Source organism: Rutidosis leptorrhynchoides, chromosome 7, assembly GCF_046630445.1.
Source record: "Rutidosis leptorrhynchoides isolate AG116_Rl617_1_P2 chromosome 7, CSIRO_AGI_Rlap_v1, whole genome shotgun sequence".
NCBI lineage: Eukaryota > Viridiplantae > Streptophyta > Magnoliopsida > Asterales > Asteraceae > Rutidosis > Rutidosis leptorrhynchoides.
In genome coordinates, this window is record NC_092339.1 from 183,049,535 (window position 1) to 183,063,029 (window position 13,495).

Sequence of the window (13,495 nt, forward strand, 5' to 3'; positions counted from 1 at the left end):
GTAGATATCGTTAGTCAAAACATGACTTTTTACGCGATATCATGATGCAATTGATCTACAAAACCAAATTGTTGTGTGAAAATGATTCACTCAAATTGAACTTCAAATTGAGTTTGGTAATTTGAATCATTCGTAGCAAAATAATAATTTTTTTTTTCCAAATTATTATAGTTCGTGATTTCATTCCTACATGAATTGCCTTAGAAATTATACCACAAAATGAGTTTCAATGTACATGATTTTGCTTGAACCCCAACGTATACGTAAATCATGTTAGTCAACATGACTAAATCAACCTTGTAAGTGGAAAATAATTTCTTAGTGACAGATTATCTCCAAAGATGATGAACCATTATTGGATGAAATGAAGCCATCATATATAGTGAGATATATATTTTTGAGTTTAAATGTAATCGTTTATGATTATAGTTTTTGAACATATGTTGTGGTGTTTGAGATATGGTTATACAAAATTATAAATAGCATAAATGAGTTTTAAACATCTAAAACATGACAAGACCAGTTATACTTGAACCGTAAACCACCATGAAAAATACATTTTTTGTAAAACTACAAAATTATACTCTAGCAAAAAAATTACCCTTTACTAACAACCATCGTCTAATCTCAACCTACCAGCCGTGAGTAGTCATTTTCACTCAATTATTTTATTTGAAAATGTAAATTCTTTTATTCTATTTTATAAATAGAAATTGTTGAACTACACAATTTTCACAAATCAATATATAACGAGAGAATATAACTTAATTATGAGCAAATGCATGCATCTTTTTCGTGGTGGAAAATAGGAGTGTGTGGTTAAGTTTTCTTTACAACCGACACTTAAAGCATAAAAAACAATATGCATTTTTCATTTCATTACCGAAACAAATATCTTAATTAGAACAACATGCACTTAAAGCCTTAATAATCAAAAACAAGCTACATATTGTTTTATTCATGGTTCTTTACTTGTTTATATGAAAAAACAGAACATATATAGTATAGATCCAAAGTAGTATAGATATTCAGACCATCACAAGTCTGGATTTAATAAATCCTACGATCTAATTGAATACCCATTAAATCCGACCTAATTAAATTGACAAACATCACACAAGAACAATTACAATTTTTTTTTTTTTAACGTCGATTTATGGCATTAGTAGATCATTTAGATCATTTACAATTTATACATCATAAATTCGCATCTTCACACAACACATATCGAGAGATTCACCAAAAACGTTAATCCAAGCCTTTCCATTTGATTGTTCTCTACTATCCCACGATGATCTAATACTTTGGATATCATAGCACTTTATGTTTGAACTTCAAACCCAAATTCATACCTTTAAAAAAGTATTTGTATCAAAGAAAACCAAGTCCCCAATACACCAAGAATAACACCCAAAACAATCATCCCCAAATCCCACATAAGTTCCTCCTTACTCAAATCATTCTTAAATGCAATATAATGAAACAAAGCAGGCAACACCAACCCCAAAATACAACAAGTACTACTTCCAACTAGTGACAAAAAATCTGTAAAATTCGGCACGAAAAGTGCCACTAAACTCACCATCATAACCAAAGCCCATCTCATCCATAAACAATACCTTCCTTCCCAATACCTTCTTTCCATAACTTCATAAACAGGATGCATCATTAATGGAAATGTAAAAAATAAATTCACACATAGTCCTAATTGCACTAAACAACTAAGTAAACCTTTACCCATATTTGCAGTAACAATATCCCTTGTATTTTCACCAAAAGCAAAATAGCCTAAAACTCCAAATAAACCATACATTGTTGCAATAAACATCATAGCCCAATACAAAATACTACCAAATTTCTTTTTGTCTTTTGCTTCTGATTCCAAAGGTAATGCCATTCCAACCCCTTCAAAAGAAAACAAAGCAACCCCAAGACCATAACAAAACATCGAAAAACTCCCAAATGCGCGCACATTCATCGTGTTTTTTAACATAACCATGACATCCTCCACCATCACAACGCTCATTGCACCAAGATCAACAATATCCGCAAAAATACTCAAAGGTGCTAACAAAGTTAACGTTGGAATTGCATTTAGTCCTAATTGGAATGGAAAACAACTCCATACGTAAAAAGTTTTCGCTTTCATTCCCATAATGTACCCACTCGCTTTCAAATAGTTTCTTGATTCGTTTCCGGTTGTATGAAACAAATTTGCTAAAGTATTACTAATGAATATAAGATATCCGACACAAAAACCAGCTTGTGATGCAATGATCATTATATCGACTGATAAACGACCAATAGGCCCACAAACTGCGAAACCAAGATCACCAAATGAATTTATTTTGGAATACGAAAGTGGAGATTCAAGTTTTTTTCTTGTTTGAATTAACAACATCATGCCACGATAAACTACACCCGCTACAACGAATATCATGAGGAAACCAGTAATCCAACCGGTTTGCATGAACGTGTACGGAAGCCCAAGAACGCCTGCACCAACAATTGCGATGAAAACGTTAGCGAATGTTTTAGGTGTTGATGATAAATGATCTGAGTGTCCGAGAAGAGGTGAGTCTTCTTTTGGTAAGGTACGATTAGCGTTTGATGATGATGATGGTTTGTCATTATTGTTCATGGTGTGATTAATTAAGTAAGTGATTTAAAATGGATTACAGAGGGAATTGATTGATGTATTTGGTAAAATTGTTTGAGTTTGTTCGAATTTGATGGAATGAGGATTAACAGTGTGACAAATGTGTGGATAGGTATTCGGATTAGTTGAGTATAATAACTTATTGATTGGTGTGATTTTTGTTTTGGTAACGAATTTTATGGAGTGAATTATTTTGATAAAATTTTAAAAGCAAATGATTTATATCACACTAGTAAATAACCCGTAAATTTACGTACGTTTGACTAAGAAGCTTGTCGGTGTTTTTTACATAAATATAGAGACATGTATTTCCGCATACATATGTAACGTAATTAATTTCGTAAAAAGAACACATATTTGAATATTAATAATATAATAATTATAATTATAATTATCATATTAAAAGTAAATAATAATAAAGTTCGCTCAAAGTTGAGTGTATATATATATATATATATATATATATATATATATATATATATATATATATATATATATATATATATATATATTTAATAATAATTATTATTATTAGTAATAATAAATGCCTTTTAAATTTTTTTAGAAAATTAAAATTACAATTTAGAAGATATTAATATTTTCCTTTATTAAAAATTCGTATTATTTTTTAATTAAATTAATATATAATTATGACATCATCATTATGAAAAGTAAAGGGTAATTAGCTTAATGATAACATCATCATTTTAAAGCTTTATATAACTATATAGATATAGATATAGATATAGATATAGATATAGATAGATTGGTTTAAAACTTTTGAGAAAATAATATAAAATGACATATGTAATTATATATTTCATGTAAACATTACACTAAATGCCACACACATACCCACCCCAAATGACCAAATGTTATGTTGGGTGAGTATTAGTGGATATGGATAATAATACAAATGATCCATATCCTCCAACATTATATTGGTTATCTATGAACATTAGAGTGCACGCCTATAATCCCTAACTCTAACGTGGGTTAAGGGTCTGTTAAATTCAACAATGTAAGGGATCATTATAGGAAGAAAAAAAAAAAACCAAGGATTCAACAATGTATTCTTGGTCGTTTGTGTTAAAAGAGTAATATGATAATGAAAAACTGATCTTGTATTCAACAAATATGTTTTTTGATACAATAGAATTGGTTTTACAAGTTGCTAAGTATGTTTATATATACACAATGGTTTCAAACAACTATTTCTACTTAGAGTATGGATCCATTACATCTTTTTGGAACCACTTTAAAGTAAAAGGAAAAAAGGTGCTGTTGTATCCGTTGAACTCTGCAGCTAATGTTGACTTGAGATCTTCCATTAAGGGAAATGATGAAGAGTCTCTTTCTTCTGATCCTAAAGTCACCTTACCATAAAAGGTAAGTTGACTAATGGTTTTCTTGACTGCATTCTAACACTCTCCCTCAAGTTGAATAGTGGGATTTTCAATGTTCAACTTGCCGAGAACTTCGCTGAAGAGTCTTCCATTGACAGATTTGGTGAGAATGTCGGCCAATTGGTCTTCTGATCTTATATATGGTAAAGAAATTATTTCTGCATCCAACTTTTCTCTGATAAAGTGTCTATCCACTTCAACATGTTTTGTTCGATCATGTTGAACTGGATTTTCTGAGATTACGATTGCTGCTTCATTATGGCAGAGGATCTGAATAGCTTCTTTTGGAGAGAATCCTATTTCTGTCAAGAGTTTTCGAATCCATAAAGCTTCCACCACTCCCTTTGCGATTCCTCTAAATTCTGATTCAGCACTCAATAAAGAAATGACCTTTTGTTTCTTACTCTTCCACGCAACTAAGTTTCCTCCAACTATTGTGAAGAAACCTGAAATTAATCGTCTATCTCCTTTTTCTCCAGCCCAACTTGCATCTGTATAAACTTGCGCTTCAAGGTGCCCATTCTTTTTGAACACAACTCTGTTGCCTGCTGTTTTCTTTAAGTATCTGTTGATCCTTATTACAGCTTCCATATGGTGAACTTGTGATTGATGCATAAACTGGATCACAACTCCAACTGCATGTGCTATATCTGGCCGAGTATGAGCAAGATAGATGAGTTTTCCCACCATCCTTTGGTATTGCCCTTTGTCAGCAAGATAAGCTTCGTCTTCCATATATAACTTTTGGTTTGGAATCATTGGAGTATCAGCTGGTTTGCAATCAATCATACCTGTTTCTGCAAGAAAATCAAGAACATACTTCTTTTGACAGATAAATATTCCCTGTTGGGATCGTAATACCTCAATCCCCAAAAAATACTTAAGTCTGCCCAAATCATTCATTTCAAATTCTTTAAATAAGTTCATTTTTTAAGTTAGAAATTTCCTCTTTATCATTTCCTGTTATTATCATATCATCAACATAAATGATTAAGCATGTAATTAAATTTTCTTTTCGTTTAAAAAAGAGAGTATGATCTGAGTTGCTTTGTTTAAAATCATATTTTTTCATAAATAGTGTAAATCTCCCAAACCAAGCATGTGGTGATTGTTTTAACCCATATAAAGATTTCTTAAGTCAACAAACTTCCCCATTTTTGAAGTTTTCGGAGAATCCTGGTGGAGCATCCATATATACTTCTTCTTTTAATTCACCATGGACAAAAGCATTCTTCACATCAAATTGGTGAAGTGGTCAATCTTCATTTGCAGCGATAGAAAAAAGAACTCTGATAGTGTCAATTTTTGCAACCGGGGGAAAAGTCTCGGAATAATCGATCCCATAGGTTTGAGTATATCCCTTGGCGACAAAACGGGCTTTGTATCTTTCAATGGTGCCATCTGATTTTCATTTAATTGTAAACACCCATCGACACCCAACTGGTTTCTTTTCTTGAGGAATAACACATTTTTCCCATGTGTCATTTTTCAAAAGTGCTTCTATCTTCTTCTATAGCCTTTCTCCATTTTTCTGATTTCATTGCTTGATCAACCGTAGTTGGAATTTCTTCAGAATATAGAGTGGAATTGAACTTTTGTGCTTCAGTTGATAGTTTTCCTTTTGCAATGTTAGCAATAGGATACCTAGATCTTTGAGCTTCTTTTTCTGGAGAGTATCGTTTTGGTGGTACACCTCTGTTGGCTCTTTGTGGTAAAACATATCTTGTGGTTTCATCGGGGTTGGAGTTATTGGCAACTGAGGGGTCAGGAGCTGAGTTGTTTTGTTCCTCTTGAGATGAGGGGTTAGGAGCTTCAGTGGGTTCGGAATCTTGTGTCGTAGTATTTGGTGGATCAGGATTTGGTGTTGAAGTTTGGATATTTTAGGGGTTTGGTGTTGGAATTTGGATATCGTCAGGATTTGGTGTTGGGATTTGGATATTGTCGGGATTTGATATCGGTATTTGGATATTGTCGGGTTTGTGTGTCCATTTTATCCAACTTAGAGTGTCATTTTCCTCTTTCTCCCCCTCACTCGTGAGTTGGGTACCATAAAAATATTCGGTTTCGAAAAAGTCACAGTTCATTGTAGTAAAAACATGACGCCTTTTTAGACTATAACATCGATACCCTTTTTGATTTATTCCATAGCCAACCATGACACATTTTTCCGCACATGGATCAAGTTTGGTGCGCTCATGTTTTGGAATGTGAACAAAGAACGAGCACCCAAATATTCGAGGTTCAATGCTAAATGAAGTCGGAAGGGTATGGAATTGGGAAAGAGTATCCTTAGGAGTTTTTGTGCCCAAAATTTTTGTAGGTAAACGGTTGATAAGATAGGTAGCGGAAGCAAGAGCTTCGGGCCAAAAACTCTTCGGAACCTTGGATTCAAGTAATAGAGCTCTTGTCATTTCTAAGAGTAGTCAATTTTTCGTTCGGCTACTCCGTTTTGTTCGGGAGTATGAGCACAAGATGTTTGGTGAATAATCCCTTTATCTTCACAAAATTGTTTCATTGAAGTATTGACAAACTCGTCCCCATTATCGTATCTTAAGATTTGTATATTTTTGTTAAACTGAGTTTGTACCATTTTATAAAAAAGGAAAAAAAATTCAAACACTTCTGATTTGTGAGTTAAAAAATAAATCCAGGTCATGCGTGAATGGTCATCAATAAACAGGACAAAATATCAGAAATTCTTCCCTCCAATGACCGGTGCAGGACCCCAAACATCCGAATGGATTAAGGCAAAAGGAACATCTTTTCTTGTATTACTAGGTTTAAAAGAACTTCAGTGGCTTTTAGCCAAAATACAAATTTCACAATTTAAAGTAACGTTTGATGGAAAAAGACTTGGAAATAAAGCATGTAGATATCCGACAGATGGTTGACCCAACCTCCTATGCCATAACCAAGCTTCCCTCGTAGGTGTTCCGTGAGCAAGCATCACGGTACCTTGTTGGGTTACTTCATTCACATAGTACAACCCACCTCGTTCGGTGCCACGCCCAATAATCACCCCAGTTTGGATATCTTGAAGGATACAAAAAGTGGGGTGTAGTAAAACGGAACAATTTAATTCTTTTGTAACGTGACTAACAGATAAAAGTTTATGTGACAGGGTTAGGATATATAAACAATTCAATAAGTTCATAGTCGGAGTGATTTCAATTTTTCCACCCCCTTCAACTTGTACAACACCACCATTGGCCGTTTGAATTTTACTAACCCGGGGTTTTGATTGAGGATAAAAATCAGATTTTTCAAAATTCATGGTGTGGGTAGCACCACAATCAAAAATCCATTCGTTATTCTTAACGTTATTTGAAATAATATTGGCTTTTCTGATAAAATATAAGTTATTAGTTAAATTTTTATTTTTAAAATTTTGGACCTCAAAGACGTTAGACTTTTGGGCCTGATCTTGTTGGGCCTGTTCAGCATTTTGGGTTTTATCAAAATAATTTAAGTTCAAGACTTTTACCCTTTTAACAAAACATTTTGAATTTGGGGCCTGACTTTTCTTTTTATGTTTTGGCCCAACACTTATTTGGTTTAGCCCAAAACCCTTTTCCTTTAGATTACACGTGACATGTTTTGTTCCTAAAAAAACCTTGGTCTATCTGTGTGTTCTTCTTCCCAAGACAAACTGGTCCCCCAAGTCCATTATCACACACGTCTTTACAGATCACGTGTTTAGGGTTCCAAAAAAGTTTTACCATCCACAAAATTTTTATTATCCCCATCCCTACCCGTGACCTGTTTCTTCCTAAGACAAAAAGGTTTATCACCTTCAATCAATTTCTCAGGTTTATTCTCTTTAATTTTATCATCTTTGATCAAATTTTCAGAGGATAAAATCTGATTATGGTTCATATGTTTTGTTAATCCAAAATTAGGGTTCGTAACCCCTTTTTTCTTTTTGTTCGTGGTTTTAAAATTGAGGCTTAATCCCTCGTTTTCGATTAGAGTTTGCAAACAATGGAACTGATTAGGGTTAATCCATTGTTTTTCTTCATAAATTCGTTTCATATTTGGTCTTGGTTTATAGCAGTTATCTGCTATCTTGGGTTTCGAGGAAGTCACCCTCACCCATTTGGTCGTTATATTAGAATTCAAAGGTTTAGAAAAACCTGTAGTTATGTTTCTAATTGTTGATGGTAGCCTCACGGATCTGGTGACCTCACGGTTGCCATCAGTGACCTTGTTGCCATCAACCGTTTCTGCTACTACCGTCACCACTTTGCAATGTTTCTGTTTTTTCCACCAATTGGGGTAACCAATTAGCTTAAAACACTCAATTATTGTGTGTCCTGGTATTTTACAGTAGACACAACTCAGTTGCTGAGATGGTTGATGGTGGTTTGTAATGACAACTCAGTTGCTGAGATGGTTGATGGTGGTTTGTAATGACCGCTTCAGTTTCTGCAATTGTCGATGGCTGATAGAGAATTTCCAGGTAGCTTCTTCCATTACACGTTGAGCTGCCGTCTAGAATTGACATGGCGGCTTGGTTTATTGAGCTACCGTCAATTTTAGACATGGTAGATTTATTTTCGGTAAATGATTGAGCCATAAAACAAGTATTTTGATTACTAGATCGATACCGTTAGCTCTGATACCATGTTAAAAGAGTAATCTGATAATGAAAAACTGATCTTGTATTCAACAAATATGTTTTTTGATACAATAGAATTGGTTTTACAAGTTGCTAAGTATGTTTATATATGCACAATGGTTTCTAACAGCTATTTCTACTTAGAGTATGGATCCATTACATCTTTTTGGAACCGCTTTAAAGTAAAAGGAAAAAAGGTGTTGTTTTATCCGTTGAACTCTGTAGCTAATGTTGACTTGAGATCTTCCATTAAGGGAAATGATGAAGAGTCTCTTTCTTCTGATCCTAAAGTCACCTTACCATAAAAGGTAAGTTGACTAATGGTTTTCTTGACTGCATTCTAATGGTTTGTTCGTCATAGAGCGTGAGATAAGCGTCAGAAACTTTAAAATTCATCCAGATCTTACGTTTAAAGAATTTTAAATAAAATTGGGCCAATTATTAGGTATTTCTTATAATATTTTACAACTTAATTTAAAATAAGAACTCCGAGGTTATGACAGATTGACGAAAGATTTTGATCGCCGATAAAGATGATATTGATGTTATAGTTCAAGAAATCCACTGTTACTTTCTTGCCGTGTTAGAACGATCTAAAAGAGATCGTCGGAGAAAGCATTGTACGCCGGTGATATCTTCAGGTGATTTATCACGTCTTCAGAGCTATTATAATTATAAATTATAATTATATTATAGAAATAATTACAAAAATAATGATTATAATTATAATATACATATAGTCCGTACTATTACGACAATCATGATTTTGCGATGATACAGAGAAATAATTAGACGAACATGATACTATCAAATTCAAACTAGCTTAAGACCTGTGAATTCGCGGGTTTCGTCAATAAAGTTTTTAAAAATAATAAATTATTTAATAGTTCATGCAAAAATGTGCCATAAATTATGTATATAATAAACAAATGAATGCAAAGAGTGTAGTGAAACAAAAGATTAGCTATAAATTAAATAAAATGCAAACATTAAATATAAGTCAAGATAAACTGGATAAAAAATAATAATTTATAACACGAAGTTGGATATATTCGTATACTATTATTTTATGATAGTAGACTATTAATTTATAGCTATGTCTGTGCCGACTTTCTCATAGATTATTCAATGCAATAAACTGCTTGAAGTAGTCATTTAGGGTCAAAGCAACTTGCTATTCTTCTTTCCATATCCTTCGCATATCAACTACTCTTTTGATGCACTTTATCCACCTACATAACAAACATCACAAAATTTAGTATTTGACTATTTCATTGCAATTGATCATATTATCGATATAAAGTCTATTTATTGGTTTACATGTTCCATTATGTCTTACTAAAATTGTAAATTTTCGTGTTAAAGTTGGCAATAGTTTACCTGATAAAGAAGCTGTTATAGTTTGTAAGTTTTCCTATATTCAAGTTTACTGGATAAAGAAGTTGGTATAGTTTTTTTGCAAATTGTATTAAATCTATAGTAGTAGTACTTTCTTTCTTCATCATATCTGCTTTCAAATTTTTTTATTTTTATTTTTTTGGCCAGTTAACATCTCCACATGGTTTCATTATTAACTAAATAAATAAATAAAAATGTTCAGAGTAATTTGTATTAAATCTAATAGTTTCAAAGAGGTTTTACAGCTATACTAAAAAATAACCTACTTGTATGGCAACCAATATGTTATAATGTACTAATATAAACATAACTCCTTGTAGAGTTGACACTTATATGGCTGCCTGTATTTGCATCATTTCCTACTTCAGTATTTAAGCTTCAACGCAACCTATATTATGAATTTCAAAAGATAAATTGAATGAAATTCAGTACTACAACTATTTAAAGGACCATTTAACTATATGTTTCTGAAATTCATTGTGTTATATTCATAACACAATGAAATAAAGAAAGCATACAATTGTAACATACTTCCTATTGTTATTGCTCAGCTATGAATCACAGAAGTCTAGATAATAGTGATTGACAATCACACTTTCTGGCTATAGAACAATCTGATAGACCCAATAGAATGGAGACTTTATAATTCCTGTGGGACATATTACAAAAAAAAAAATAGAAAAATATGTTGACTGTAAGGGAAAGAATAATATAATGATACAGAAGGAAAATGTAATAGTATAATCAAGGCTAATGCTATTGCTTTCATATAATTATATATTTATATACTCTAACTTTATAATCCTTAAGCGTAATAAGGGTTATGAAAAATAGAACCTGTTTTTTTTTTGTTGATGCTGCATTTGTTGTTGTTGTTGCATTTTATTACGATTTAATTTGTTACATATTCTATCGTATTATATGTCGACAAATTACCTTTTGAGGGCTATAAAGGAGTGATCGTAAGCATCAACACCATTTAGTGAACATTGCGCCACATTCATGTACAACTCTGTTGTCTACTTGGTTTTGTATTCTCCAGTTTACCATCTTAGGGCCTTCAATAGAAGTCTAAGTCTTGACCTATAGGTAACTACCAAATGTGAACGTAAAAATCTTTGAGGGTGCAAATCAACTCTGACTTTTTGATTTTCTTTCACCGCATTTCATCTCTTTCATCTTCTCCTTTATTTATTTGACCATCCGTTTAAACTCATGGTTTCTGAAAGCACGTAAATTAACAGTTGATAATCATTACGTCTAACACAATACTTATAATCAACAGAAAGTAAATTCTAAAAGTAACCACTGCTTATATTTCGAAAAGTTTATGTGGTCTACGTGATAAAGAGGTATGATTCAGTGCTCTCAAACATTGTTGATGTCAAACACACAATGGACTTGTTTACTTTATTCCGATTATTGAATATCGATTACTCTACTTTTTGGTGGTAGGGATAATTATCAAATTCTAACATTTATAGTTTCAATATATTGAGAAATAAAGAACATTAAGGTTGTGAGAACCTAAGAATGTATTAACAAAAGGTGATCATAAAAAGTTATTGTGTATATATATTTAGACATATAAGTGTAGGAAAACTACCGTAAAGGGGAAATTAATCGTCTTTTACCTGAACCATACACGCAACAGCTCGTGATTGCCACCTAGGAGTGCTCTGATAGTCACACACCAGGTTCATCCTAATCAGCACATTTAGTGTCCACGTCGCTTACATTGCTCATTGAAAGCTCTCCCGAGTGATCACCCTCGCTTGACGTACAGGCTACTCCTTGTAGAAGCCAGTGATGATGTTTTAGTTTTGGTTCATGAGGGTAAAAATTTCGAAGCAGTCAATCCTTGATAAGTGGCGGTGTAGCTGGTGTTTAACCATCAGACTCGATTTTTACACTGCAAGAACATAAGTAGCAATTTATCATTAAAAAGATGACAACTTCCGTGATGAAGCCTATACAATATTATCTAGAAGCAATAAAATAACAGCTTGTAAAGAACAACTCAATCTTGATTAATGTTACAAATAGTGTACCTTTTTGCTTATGTGTATAATTGTTTCTATTATGTTTCTTGAATGAATCACTTTTGAGGCATGTGGATATTCCTCAACCGAAGGAGTCCCCTGAATTCCAAGTGATATCATCTCATTCACAACCACACAAGATTTATTATTATAACTAAATTCTTTCAATCTCAACTACAAAACAATTATCAGTACCCATAATCCTCCAAACTATAGTTCTAGGTCTACAATTCAGATAAAGCAATCACAACGCTAAAAAATAAAATTATTGAGAATTTGTAGTTTCTAAAATTTGTTCAATATCAACATGGAATATGCAAACAATGTTTGCATTTTTTTTTATAAACACAAAATCAAAGATATACAAATACAAATTCCAAATAAAGCTAAAATAAAAATTACAAAACAGATCTGAACCGGATCTGAATTTAAAATTGAAACTGAAATCTTTCTCATGAACTCTAGGTTCAAAGCCATATAGGTAACTAAAACCCGTATTATATTCTCTAGACTATAGCATCTCTGACTAATATATATATATATATATTTATAAAAACAAAACTTAACTCCATATCCGTATACTATCCCAATCAAAACCCATAATGAACCATATGAAAGAATAGCAACCATAATAGATTGTTATACCAGCAACCTTAAACCCATGATCAGACTAAATTTGTAGAGTGCACTTAAGTCTTTTACGATATGCCTCACTCGAAGTAATTTTTCCTGCGGTTAACATAATAATATTGTAAAAATTCAATATAAATGTCAAGTTCTTGATTTCATGGTAAAGATTGATGGAAAACCGTGTGTACTTTTAAATTTTATAAACGCAGCGGAACATGAAAAATAAACATCTTTTATTAACTTTAAAAATAAACATCATTTATTTTATTATAAACTTTCAAGTAAAACATTCACACGATTAACGATCCCAACAAGATCCAATTACACCACTAATAATTGTCAAATAATAAATTCACAAAGAGAAGTTTAGATGTACCTTTAGCGAGCGATGCAAGAACGGTAGAAAGAACTCTCCTTGTCTTTAGCGAGCGATGTAAGAACGGTAGAAAGAACTCTCCTTGTCTAGGTTGAAACACATATTCAAAGTGTATGAATATCTCTATGGTTGATCCACACAGCACGTCGAACAACACCAATTGGATGCTAGTCCGTATATAACCCAAAGTAATAATTAATCAAACACTTTGATTAATTAATTAAACAAAGTTGAATGCTCAAATTTGACCCTATAATTCTGACGAGTTATATTTGACAATCAAAGACAACTTTTAGATCTTCAAATGTAATGAAGAAAGAATTAAAGATACAAATTCCTTTTCTCCTTTCACTTGGTACAACTGAT

At 32.4% G+C, this 13,495-nt stretch overlaps 1 protein-coding gene across 1 annotated transcript; it reads right to left on the minus strand.

Annotated features, from left to right (window-relative positions):
• Positions 1-1,354: 1,354 nt before the first annotated feature.
• Positions 1,355-2,641, minus strand: LOC139858751 (amino acid transporter AVT3B-like). Its single transcript, XM_071847588.1, has one exon. The coding sequence runs from the start codon at positions 2,639-2,641 to the stop codon at positions 1,355-1,357; it is 1,287 nt and encodes a 428-aa protein (XP_071703689.1).
• Positions 2,642-13,495: the final 10,854 nt, after the last annotated feature.